Consider the following 13,374-nt stretch of genomic DNA (forward strand, 5'->3'; position numbering starts at 1 on the left):
AATATTTTTGGAGTAACAGAAAAAGATGAAAATACTGGTCATTTTAAAGACTTTACTTAGAAAATAGAAAGATTTGGTTGTTTTGGTTTTTATTCAATGATAATCAGTCTTTCAGTGCAAAATGGGTTTTGCAGGATTCTATCTTCATGGTAGATAATTCAACACCATGTCTTTGGGTTCAAAGACCAATCGAGAATTTTAAAGGCGGAGCAAACAGCAGTACCAAAAAGACCAAGCAGAGCAAACGAACCAACGGCACCTCGGGAACGTTTGCTTGGATCTGAAAAATACAAAGCCACGTTTAAGATGCTCATGCACCTCTACAGACAACTATACAAAGTCTAAAGTGTGTGATATTATAGACAACTCTATACACTGTGCGAATGACCAACAAAATAAATAAAATTAAATACAAACCCCATATAGTTAAAGAAAAATAAAAGGGTATCCTCAAGATAAACAGATACATCTCTGGGCTGCAGTAATATCACACTGATAGTAATCAGATGTGGAATATTTTCTATTTGTACAACATATTTATATGAAAAACATATATAAATAAAGAAACGGAGGTTTATACCAAAAATACATACAATATGGCAATGCTATTATCATCTAAGCACCTACATAAATATATCAAGGTGCTTCATGTACAGTAATGTAAAAATCAACAACCGTATTCTATGCAATATAAAATATAGTATATAAAACCAACATAAAAGGAAAAAAAAACAGAATACAAAAAACAGTCAAATAGGAATTAAAAAAAAAACAAAAAAAAAAAAACACCTGACCAGGATAAACACGAGAGAGGAGAGGGGAGCGATTTGTTTTTATAGTTTACTGGTCCTTGATAGTTTTTATCTTTTTTTTTTCACCAGCTATTTATTGTGATTTGATATAACATTTAATATCACACAGAATATTGGAGATTTTTACATTATATGAAGCACATTAATATATTTATGTAGATGCTTATGCACTAACAATATCATAGTAACATTTATATATTGTAATTATTTGTATACCTCCATTGTGATTTTTAATCTTAATATATTTTATATAAATGGTGTGGGATTGAGTAATTTTTAGCACTTTTTGTATAATTATACAAAAACGATTAATAAATTCTACATAAAAAAAAAAAAAAAAAAAAAAAAACACACGTGCCTAGCGTCTACTTTGTCGGCACCAATTCTATACACATCAGTTTGGAAAACAAAGATATTTTTTAGATAGTGGGTCACAAAAGTGCAAGCAACTTTAAAATTCCCTAGCAGTATGTACCATAAAATTGAGAAGACAAATTTACAGAGAACAGGACTCACCCCCCGAAGAGTATCCATGGGCATACAGCTCCCTGCCAACAATCCAGGTCACTCCCAGTGCACTGGTTGCACGCTAGAATCGAGAAGATTCCGTAGAGAAAATATTTCATTCACTGACCATTACACAGACCATAAATGTGTTGAACATATGCCTTTGTTGAAAGGAAGGCCACTACGTAGTGCAAACTACAATAGGAAAATCTTAAAATTAAGTGTACAAATAAACGGCAATTAAACAAGTGGTGTTTAGGAATCCATTTGTTACGGTGCTTCATTTTAAAAATACATTCTTCCAGCATAAAGCATGACTGGGCCATACAAAGCTTTGCAGGGTCAGCCTAGTGTACTTTGATTTATAGTTTATACAAAGACACTGAAAGAAGTCACTACTGTAAAATAAAACTATTGTAACATGTAAGTTTGTTTGTTATAGAAGAAAGTTAACCAAATGGCTGAACTGTGGTCTGGCTTGGTAAACATTAACCAATATAGGACCTTTGGTCTTTATTCTTTCTTACAAAGGTTAAAAGATTAGTATTACGGTATAGTGCTATATAAAAGATATCAAGTCTTTATTTTTATACTTTCCTCTTTAGGTTTTATCACATCAAAGCTCAAACATTTAAATGACTGGTTTTTGCAACATTCCCTAAAATGCTTAACAAAATCAGGATTACTTCTGGGAATTAGTTGGGCATTTAACAGTACAGTTTCTAATGGTGCATTGATTTAAAGCATGAAATTCATCAGACTGCGGGTAGCAGCACTTTTAAGTACTTGCAGGCATCGACTTGAAGCTTTTCAATGAACTGAGCAGCAGAATTTGTGAAACAACGGAAGTAAGGGAAGGTTTTAGTTGAAAAAATTAAAATGGCTGATGTGATAGAACAGGTGATTGTGAATGAAGTGTTTCCATGCTTTCCTAGCATATCACCTCTCTCCAAATAGGACTCCATGAATGACTCACAGAGAGAAAAGAATCACAGTGATGTAAGCGCATTATTTAGGGCCAACTCACTGGCTTTGCCTGTCAGAATGCACAGAGAAATTTGAGTTCATCAGTTCAATTAGTCTGAAATGTCCTGGTCTAGAATAATACACTTCATAGTAGGGCTGCAACTAATGATTATTTTCATAATCGATTAGTTGGCCGATTATCTTTTCGATTCATCGGATTAAAAAAAAATTTAAATGTTTTGTTTATTTAAAATAATTTAATGTACAAACTGGATGTTAAAAACAAACAGCAGAGTAAAGAAAAAAAAAAAATCACTGGCGCTCCATCATTGAAGCCACAGCGGAAGCACCGGCAGCAGCGGAGGATGTCTGTGCGCATAGCACAGACGCCAACCAGCTGCAAGAGAGGAGGATCCAGGTCTCCTACAGCGCTGCGGGGGATCTGGATGTTAGTGTTATTATCCGACCGCTATTTGAGGTTGGATTATAAAACGAGGGGTATTTATTTTAGAGCTTCTGCTCTGAAAAAGACCCCTCATCTTATATTCGATAAAATCGATTAATCTAATCGATAATGAAATTTGTTGGCAACGATTTTCATTATCGATTATATCAATTAGTTGTTGCAGCCCTACCTCATAGCGTTAAATATTTTGTCATATTGTGAAAATACGGTCAGGAAAATGTGATGGGAGCTTGACGAGTTTCTTTCTTACCGGATGTGTGAGTCCCCCGGCAACAAGGAAGAACAGGAAGGCTGGATAGGATTCCAGGCTGTAAGACACATGGTATAAATGTATGGGATATTGCATTATAAAGCAACAAAAGCAATTAGCCAATAGCTGCACGGCAGTTTATCTTAAAGGGGAACTAACAAAAATACCGTTCTAGATTTTGCATAACTTTTGAGAGACAGCCGATACCAGTAATTTATGAGTGGTAGCTGTGTTTTCTCAAGTATTCGAGAAAAACAAGATAATGTACCAGTCTAACGTTTTGACCAATAAGTCCACATAGAGAGGATTTCATTGTACAAGCTCTAATTAACACTGCTGTAACGAATATGCTCATTGTGATGTTTGAGTAGGGACAGTCACCCAAAATGTACATCAATTAAGTTTATCAGAGCCAAATGAAATAAATAACATTTTTGTCAATGTTAGACTAGTATCCGTAGCAGCACTGCATTTAATGCTTAAGAAAGCAAAGATATTGCACACAAGACTTCCTCTATAATTTTATGACAAACCGTGCATTGGTGACAGACTCTGCCACAATTACTTTACATTGCTTTAACCCTTAAAAGTGGCAGCTATGTATGCGGTAGGTAGCTGGCTCAAAAGAGCTTTAGTGTCTTATGTGCCCAGTGGCACTCTATCACTTATTGTGGAGAAAGCTTTCCTGCATTGCAGGAAGGCAGCAAGTCCTGCATGTTAAAAACATAAAAGGATTTATTTTTGTCTATACTGAGAACTGTGACAGAATGACCTGTCATACAGGGGCCCAAGGTACTCAGAGATGGCTCCAGCCTGGCTGCCAAACAGGCAAGAACTCCATTGTGTAAACTAATCCCATTAACAGGATGGCTACCAGGGGGAGATTCAGTAACTAAAGGGCATTAAAGGTTGGGTTGTCTACATGTACCTGTTTATCAATGTTGATTTATGTTAATGAAGTTCTGTGGCTATATCAGTCTATGTTTTACATCAATAAACTGTTCATTCCTGCTGTACTCAATTCAAGGTAGTTGTGTGTCTACTTATTGGGTACACATAGCAGGGTTCCAAGGTGCACATGCTGGAAGTGATTCCGGGGACAAGAGGAGGATACATGTGGGTGATCTCTGGGAGTTACTACAGTTCACTTGGTGAACCCGTTACAAGAACAAAGACTTGCTTTAGTCAAGAGGACTTTAAAATTAACATTCTGCATTCACTTAGAGACTCTTTATCCAATAAATATCCAAGGTATTGGATTTTCAAATTTAGTTATGATTTTTTATATTATTCTATTATTTATTATTCTATTTTCAATAAGACTAATACATTATAGTATACTTGTGTACGTGTATGTGATGTGTGTGATAGCATGGATCTGTATGTAGGGGGCACACGGAGGCTGAACTGGCTGCCTGTGCTGAACTGGCTGCCTGAGCATGATAGGAGCGTGATTGCTAACAATTGCTAGCAGCTATCAATCACACCCAGTACAATAACTTTATGCAATATATATATATATTTTTTTTTTTTAATTTCGGTCCCCAAAATTAAGGTGCGTCTTATACAAGGGATACAGTAAATATCTCTCTAATAATCTGAAGTTGCCAAATTGCAGATAATTTGAGTATTACAAGAGAGTAATACAGTGATGTACATGGATTTTTGTTACCACGTTAATTATTGCATTCTGCTTTTCGTTGTAGCTAAGTGGATTGGAAAAAAGTTAACATTTGGTGCCATGATGGAAATATTGGATGATATCCACACATGCAGTTGATCCATGCAGTTGATTGTATATGGGATGTTATACAATGTTTCACATGTATCACTGTGTGCGTTATATTCCTAAACCAATAATTCTTAACTGATAAATGATCATACACTATATTACAATACACTATCTATAGTTGTGGTATAAACTCATGTAGAATTATGAATTTTGGTGTGATCTGCAAGAACTTAGGATCAGAGATAAAACATACGATATCTCTTTATATTAATATTGTAAGTGTGATCCTATGATAAACAGAATTTGCATGTTTGATAAAATATTTGTTCACATCATATTTAGCCTTACAACTTGCATCTCTTGTACCATTAATAGCTCTTCCCACTTGCCTATTCGAGATTTATCACGTGATTTGGCTACCATGTTCTGTCAGACTTTCTTCCTGCAATTTAAAACGCTCACTAAAACCCCCACCAATTGTATTCAGACGCATACAGCCATCCCAACCACCCTCAGGCTAGGTTTCCACTTGGGTTTTCGTCCTGCTTTTTTTCTTGATGAAAAACGCCAGGAAAAAACGCCAAGAAAACTGCCACTGCATTTTCCTGCGTTTTTTCTGGAGTTTTAGCCTTTCTGTGGAAATTGCTTTTTTGACCTTAGGCAGTTTTTCCAGCCTTTACATGTTAGAATTGTCACCCAGCTAAAAGGGATTAGGATAAATGGCAAGTATCTGCCCCCTCCTGATGTCATTTCCTTGGTAGAGTTCTACTTAAACGCCCCGGCGGACCCTTTTGTCTTTTTTCTGTGGTTTGTAAGGCATGCTTTCTTCCGAATGTCTGCTCCTCTAGGAAGATTGGCCCCAAATGATGGTGTAAATTGTTTGCTGTTGCTTTTGGCACGCAGGATCCCGTTGGGTATGTTTGTTTGTAATGGCATGTTTGTTCCAAATGGTGTAAAATTCAATATGAACTTTGTTTTGTGTGAAACTGTTTGTTTCCAGCCTATTTCTCGTAGGACACACAGATACTGGGTCCATCCTCTGCATTGTAACTGTGGAAAAAAACGCCATGCAAAACGCCAAGGCAAAACCCACATGGCTTTTTCATGGCGTTTTTTCTCTCCCATAGACTTCTATTGGAGAAAATCACCAAGATTTCCTTACAAAAAACACCAGTGTCAACATGCTGCGATTTTGAAAAACTGCCACAGAGCCCAAAAAAGCAGAAAAACGGCAAGTGGATATGGAATTGTGCGATTTCCTATTGAAGAACAGCTAACATCTGGCCGCAGCATTTTTTCACTAAAAAAAATGCTGTGTGGCTGAATTGGTGTTTTTATGGGCATTTTTAGCAAAAAAAAAAAAAAAAAAAAAAAAAACAAGTGGAAACCTAGCCTCATAAAGACATCCACCATGCTATGACAAGATCAACACAGAGTTCTTCATACCACCCTCACCACAATTAACTTATCAGGCGCTCACTTAGCAAGTGCACACTCAAGGATCCACATTCCCCACATTATCTTTCTTGATTAAGCCATTTATTTGGCACATTCACCCTGCCTTCCTTCCTCAACACATTCTTCTCATATGGACCTAATGAGTGTATTGCCACCTCAGATCACAGTAGGGCACTATAATCTAAGGTGGCAATACATTAGCACCAGCATAAGTGTCAAGGAGTGTTTTTCCATACAGTGATTCTTAAACTGGTAGGCATGAATTATTCTGCTTTGGGCAGCTTGCAGAGAATGACAGGCTGTGTGCAAGTTAAGAGCAAGTGTGTGTATTAGAATGTTAACATAAGGTGTTTAATGTGAGCGGGTGTGCGTGTTAAAGCATATAGTGTGAGTATATAATGTCAGAGATTTTGTTAACGTATGGTAGTGTGTGTGAGTGTAAGAGCGAGTTTGCTTTTGTCTGTGTGCAAGTGCGCGCGCTACTTGCCATGGGAGGAAGGCACCAAAAGAAATCCTGCACCCATGCACTAGTAACCCAATGCTCAACCCTGCAACTCTTCCTCACCCAAGTACTCTCCTAATGTCTCACATCCCCATCAACCAACAATTAGATTGTAAACTCGCAAGAGCATGGCCCTCTTCTCCTCTTGTACCAATATGTGTTTATTAAAAGCCATTTTAGTCTTTAGTCTTAATTGTTTTCACTGTGCTCTGTAGTAACAGCACTATGGAACCTGCTAGTGCTATAAAAATAAATGTAATGTTTAATTACAATTTGTAGCTTTTCTATCAAAAATAACTGGACGCTTAAAGGCAGCAATCAGACTTCACAGATCAGGGATTGCGAGGTTACCGTATATGTACCCTTTAGCCACCATGCCATATCACACAGAGCTGACTCAACGTCAACATTAATGAAGTTCCTCCATAGACTTTCTATTGTTACAGTATCCTACTGTGTTATTAACAATGAGCCACGGTATTATTGTTTACCACAGGCAGTAGGATAAGGAGTCAGGGTGTTTGTCTAGTAGATTGGGCTAAAATAATGGAACTAGAACAAATAATAAGAGTGTGTTATATGCAACCATATGAAAACAGTATGCAAAACTATAACTGTTTCAATACAGCACAGTGTTCTGGAAAAGATTATCTGATACTAGTAATTTAAAATACCGTATTGGCTCGGATATAGGCCGCCCCTGTATATAGGCCGCACCCTAAAAGTTTGGTGCTTTTTTAAAGAAAAAGTTTTTTTTAATAGACATGCTGCCACTATGCCCCCCCCGAGATATGCTGCCACTCTGCCCCCCCGAGATATGCTGCCACTGTCCCCTCCCCCGAGATATGCTGCCACTGTCCTCCCCCCCTGAGATATGCTGCCACTGTGCTCCCCCCCGAGATATGCTGCCACTGTGCTCCCCCCCGAGATATGCTGCCACTGTGCTCCCCCCCGAGATATGCTGCCACTCTGCCCTCCCCCCGACTTACCAGAGCAGACTCCCGGGTGTCTTGCAGGGGCCGGTGGGGGACATCTACGCAATACGCGTATACAACTTCCGGTGCCGGGACTCAGCGGATGTGCCGGCACCGGAAGTTGTATATGCGTATTGCGTAGTAGGTGTCCCCCGCCGGCCCCGCAAGACACCCGGGAGTCTGCTCTGGTAAGTCTTGGGGGCAGAGGTAAAACGCATCATGCGGACGTTCACCGGCTGTGGCGATGGGCGTAAACAACCTCCGCTGCCGGCACGTCTGCTTTAACAATCTCCCTTGCCGGGATCCCCCCCCCCGTGGGAATTCCCGGCAAGGGACATTGTTAAAGCACATCGTGCAGACGTGCCGGCAACGGAGGTTGTTTACGCACATCGCCGAGCCAATACGGTATATAGTGGGAGTTACACTTTAAAGAAACCTGGAAAATAAGATAACTCACGTGTTTTGGTGTGCACGTTGAATGCAGTTGAAGATTTTGCCAGTTTCTGGGTCATCGCTGTACATCTTAGGGTACTGGGTATGAAGGAGGAGGGAGAACACACAAAAAAACAAAGTCACTACAAAAAAAACTAAATTATGAGCTCTTACAAGTGCCACTTTTATCTAGCACACACACTTTTAAACCTTTGTTGTTACATGTGGGGAGGATGAGATATTAGAATATATATATCAAACTCAATACAATAAACGTGGAAGCAATAAACCAAAATCATCAGTTTAGATATTTTAAGTTACAAATCCATAGGACCCTGCGGTTTGAAGAATTTTCCAGGAACGTTAATAAAAATTGATGATCTTCGTGAATTAAGCCCTTTGATGGTGAACACTAAATGATGACCCTTCTGCACCATTCTCTTGCACAGCATGTGAAATGAGTAAACTGTATCTTGTTAAAAAACAAGGTAAAAATGGGGTCGTAAAAAAAAAAAAAAAAAAAAACACTTTACTTAGAAGGGTGGTCTGGCATATTTCGGGAAATAATGGTTGTCGGAAATAAACAAAACATGATAATATCATGTGAAGGTTCTCACCTAAAGTTAACTATGACAAAGGAACCCAATCAGGAGAAAAAAAAATATGTGGAAGCAATAAAAACATAAACTAACTTTATCCATGACAAGCAGGCTTCCGAAATAATTTAATACGATCAGTAAGCATGTACTTTACTTATTTTACAGTTAAAATAAGTCATTTTTTGATAACTCACCTCTACTTTGTACAATTTACGAGCTTTAGTCACGTTTATAGCCAAGTGGGTAACCATGACAAAGCTGGCAGCACCCGTCAGAATGACATATCCATGCTCCTTGGATAAGACCACCATCTTGATCCTATAAAGATGGAAACATCAACGTAAAGCAGGACACACTGCATCCACAACACAGAGGAGCGAGTATGCCACACAAGAATAAAATGCATAATAAAACATTTAAAGAGGAAAGAAAAAAAAAATGGTACTTTGTAGGAGCCTCGCTCCCGTCTCATACTTGCACGCACACATCAGAGTGAAGCTTCAGACCCCATTAATTCACCCACTGAGCTCCAGCCTCCCAGAGTTCTCTTTGAAGACCTTTATATGATTATATGAGCAGTAGACTGCTAGTCAATGAATCAGTTGCCATTGCCCACATTTAATTAGGATAATCTTTATGTTGACTGTATTACACTAATATATATATTTTTTTTATGTATACATATGGAGTTTAACGTCTGGAATTATTTAACCCCTTAAGGACAATGGGCTGTCCCTAAACCCATTGAAAGCAATGCATTTTGAGCCCGTACATGTACAGGCGTTGTCATTATGGGGTTAACACTTGGGTGTAAGAAGCGCACTATCCCAAACTGGTTTGACATATATTATATTACAAATAGCCATGTCAAGAATTATTTTTAAAGTGCAAGACAGCTAAGTACTGGCCCGGTAAGGGTGCATTCTGAATTCTGACACTTCTTGGTGTTTTCAGCTAGTTAGAAGATAGCTAAATTTCAAATCGTGGTCATGGACCATAAAATGCACAGATGACGATAAACTGAAGAACGCTCCAAATCTGCTGGCTAATGTGATACCAGTCTCAACACATTTTATGTAAATCATAATTACAACAGCCACCTTGTGCTTTCAAACCTGGAGTTCTGCATATGCAACACAAGAAAAAAAATTATATACACACACACACACACACACACACACACACACTGCTCATTGTTATAGCACTACTTAAAAACTACAAGGTGTGAATACCTGAACAAATAATATTACTTCTTAAAATGCTTGTAGCTTAAATGCTTTATTCAAGGGGCAACATATAGTCCTATACAACCCCACCAATGAAAGTATACTAAAAGTATACTGGGTAGTAAAAAGGACTACCCAATAAAGTGGTGATCGCCATGTATATCCTATTAATTGTATAGGATTGCTTATATAAAAACTGAGCCTTTTAGACTGGTAACACCCACGATAGAGCGTGCTTATTTTAGAACATCAAGACCGCACCTTGACATGGTTGTATTCATTAAACTGGGTTTTACAACGCTTCTCAAATTCATGCTATAGTCTGATGGTTTGTCTTTTTAGCAACACAAATTGTTGTATTGATTATTTTTGCAGGATATGTAAGAATTTGGTTTGAAACATTTATACGGATATTGGTTAGGAATAAAAATCTGAAAAGAGCAAAAACATTTTTTAGAAGGAGTATGTATTTTTTAGGTTCTGTAGGGCTTGTGTCTTTCTATGTTGGCCCAAGAAAAAGGTACCAACTAAAGACTTCTCGTTGGCGAACAGGGCTATTTGGATATTGCATATCATTTTATGGTTCATATCCATTTCACATATTGGGTCACTATGGCAACATAAGCACATCAACACAGCAAAAGGCCTACATAAACAGCAGAATCTGGAGAAGTATATCCTTTTAGGGTTTCATGATACATTATGTTCATTAGGAATTTAGTGTCCAAATCTCAGACCCACAGTCTGATTACCAATTATCCTTTCAATGCAATTTCAGCAACTGCTCCACCTTCCATATAACCACCACCCTTTTAAAATGGCACTCCCTCATATCCTCCATAACCTTCAAATGTAGAACTCCTGCTACTCTGTGCTACAATGGAGTGCCTTAACCCCCTTTTCCGCTGCAAGACAACAAAGCTAACAAAGTTACTTATACTAAAATGCTAAAGGGATTTGGACTGTGGATCAGTAAAAACACAACCACAATACTACAGCCCGTATCCACAGTGTGCAGCACACATGACATAACATTACATGCATGACATTCTGAGGGGGAGTCAAGGTTAAAAGAACAGGAAGAGGGGGCAGAGAGCTCTCTTCCTGTCCAAGGGGTCAGCGCTAAATGAACTACAAGTAACGGACTCCGCTTACCGGTTATGTTTCCCGTGTGCTTCCTATTAAACGGTGGACCGAACTTCTGGAGCTACAATGTGCCGAGTAGGCGGAGATATAGATGCAGGAAGAAGCCCAGTCATCCCCTCCCTCCCACACAAGTCCTAGCGCTTTACTTCTTGTGTTGGAAAGCAAACAGCCTCATTATGTTAAAGGGATTAACCAGTTCAGGGCTAGAACCATAATACTTACAAAAAAAAAAAAACCCGAATATTTTACAGCATCATGTTTGATTTTCTGCAGAGGGTCAAACTAAGTGATCATGGATCTAATGTATCTCAGCCTATAGTACCAAGATCATTTAAATTGTACAAAACTCCATCAAAGTCCATCAAATTCAACCCTTTCACCGATCCTTCCTGCTTTTGATCCAAAATATGGCAAAACAAAAAAGCCCCATTTAATCTATTTAACTGTATTATTACTGATTGAGAACATAGTTCATTCCACGTTTTTAAAAAAGGGTAAATTGTTTTTTAAGTTATCAGTTTTAAATATAGTGTGTGTGACAACCTGGGCATCCCCTCATCTGCAAAGGATATTTATGGATAATAATCCTACAAAGAGTGAAACTTTATTGTAAACAGAGATTACTAAAATGTTTGATGTAAAACAGGTTGAATTCATCATCCCTTGGAAATGTTTGATCAATGCATGGAAAACTGTCAGAATGTACCACATTTGTAATGAAGGAAATTACCATATTTGCTCGATTATAAAACAACCCCCAAAATCTGAATATTAATTTAGGGGAAAAAAAGAAAAAGCCTGAATATAAGACAACCTTAGGAAAAAAGTTTTACTAGTAAATATTAATTCATGTAAGCTATTTATTCATATTTAATAAAAGCTATGATTGAGAATTATTTGTTTTGATTTTATTTCCTTTTATTTGCCAACCTGCCCCCCCAGTTATGCACATCTGCCCCCAGGCTTGGGGGGCGTGACTTTTTTTAATATAATTTGTTACCTCTGTAATACATTTTGGAAAACAGTGATGCCATGGTGACATCACTGGGCTCTGAATATTTTTTTAATTCATATTTTTCTCTTATTTTTCTTTCCATAATTTGGACCGGGAACAACTTTGTTTCTCCCTCTTCTCCCTTTAATCTGTCTGTACTGATCAAGCTGTGATCAGCAAGCAGGGCTCCAAAGCCCCCAACTGCCACAACATGGAGTAATCATGGATACATTGAGTCTCTCCTGTCCTCCAGTTAACTACCGGTAAGTATCGGCATTGACACCTACTGGAAGGGAATGTCTGAATGCACGATTCTCCACTACTCTCTTATTTTCCCACCCCTATTGGTGCAAATATCCAATTTAATACATATATAATAACAACATGTCTGTGATGCTGTTGTGGCACTGGGAGAGAGAGAAAAACACACACATACACGCAATCTACAATATATCCTATGTAAGGGTACAGGAGATGATGGGAATCGTGCATACAGCTCACATGCAAGGGAAAACAAAGGCACCCACCCTACTCCACTAAAAAAATTGTTACCAGTGATTCTGCATGACTAAGCGCTCACCTGTGCTGGAGGCACTCCGGCCTCCCTTACTTTACAATGCAGGAAGAATACCTGTGCCTGTGTACACATACTCAAACAAATGATTTGCTGCTGTGTTCAAAGTTTGCAAGGACAAAGGGCAAATTCTATTCCAGACACGCAATATGTCAACATCATATTACCGTATTAGCATTTGTGGTCAAAGTTACTATGTGTAGGAATTATTACCTAACACATTACTGTTGGTTTGTAACACAATTCAAGACTACCGTATGCAATAATTCTAGGTTGAGACGTGCAAACATGGATACATAGTTGAAACATTTAGTTGATCACAAAAGCTTAACATTTCAAAACTTGTCTGTAATCTGCATGGCCATGGATAAGTCACAGCATTTGAGAAGAGACCCACTATACTGAATATCAAGTTATTGCGTTATATTGCGTGATCAGACCGTGGAAATAGTTGCTCCTCAGGGTGTGGTTAGGGAAAACTCCCATAGATCATAACAGGGTATGAGTCATCAAACAAGCTCTCTCTCAAATACAACTTTCCCTGTTCCCATAATTGGTTGGGCATTTGTCTCTGCCAAAGAAGCAATGTTTCTTGTTGTTCAAACCTTTTATAATAGGGTATTGTTATTTACTAGACATGTGCCACTTTCACAACATGACCTGAAATTCTCTTAAACTAAAAATGTAGTTTTGTTCAGTATTCTGTATGTTACACACATTCACATAGACATGCAAT

General features: G+C 38.2%; 1 protein-coding gene across 1 annotated transcript; it reads right to left on the reverse strand.

Moving 5' to 3' along the window:
- Positions 1–38: 38 nt before the first annotated feature.
- Positions 39–11,208, reverse strand: MGST3 (microsomal glutathione S-transferase 3). Its single transcript, XM_053469312.1, has 6 exons — positions 11,080–11,208; positions 8,893–9,016; positions 8,125–8,198; positions 3,002–3,059; positions 1,329–1,401; positions 39–280 (listed from the first exon to the last, which is right to left on the reverse strand). Exons 2-6 carry the CDS (start codon positions 9,007–9,009, stop codon positions 159–161), a joined length of 444 nt encoding a protein of 147 aa, XP_053325287.1. The 5' UTR covers positions 9,010–9,016; positions 11,080–11,208; the 3' UTR covers positions 39–158.
- Positions 11,209–13,374: the final 2,166 nt, after the last annotated feature.

The sequence above is a fragment of the Spea bombifrons genome, chromosome 6, assembly GCF_027358695.1.
Source record: "Spea bombifrons isolate aSpeBom1 chromosome 6, aSpeBom1.2.pri, whole genome shotgun sequence".
Classification (NCBI taxonomy): domain Eukaryota; kingdom Metazoa; phylum Chordata; class Amphibia; order Anura; family Pelobatidae; genus Spea; species Spea bombifrons.

Coding starts and splice junctions, on each gene's coding strand:
- MGST3 (XM_053469312.1), bottom strand. CDS start 9,009: ATGGTGGTCTTATCCAAGGAGCATGGATATGTCATTCTGACGGGTGCT. Junction 8,199..8,892: donor GTAAATTGTACAAAGTAGAG/GTGAGTTATCAA, acceptor CTTCATACCCAG/TACCCTAAGATGTACAGCGA. Junction 281..1,328: donor CCATGGATACTCTTCGGGGG/GTGAGTCCTGTT, acceptor TGTATTTTTCAG/ATCCAAGCAAACGTTCCCGA.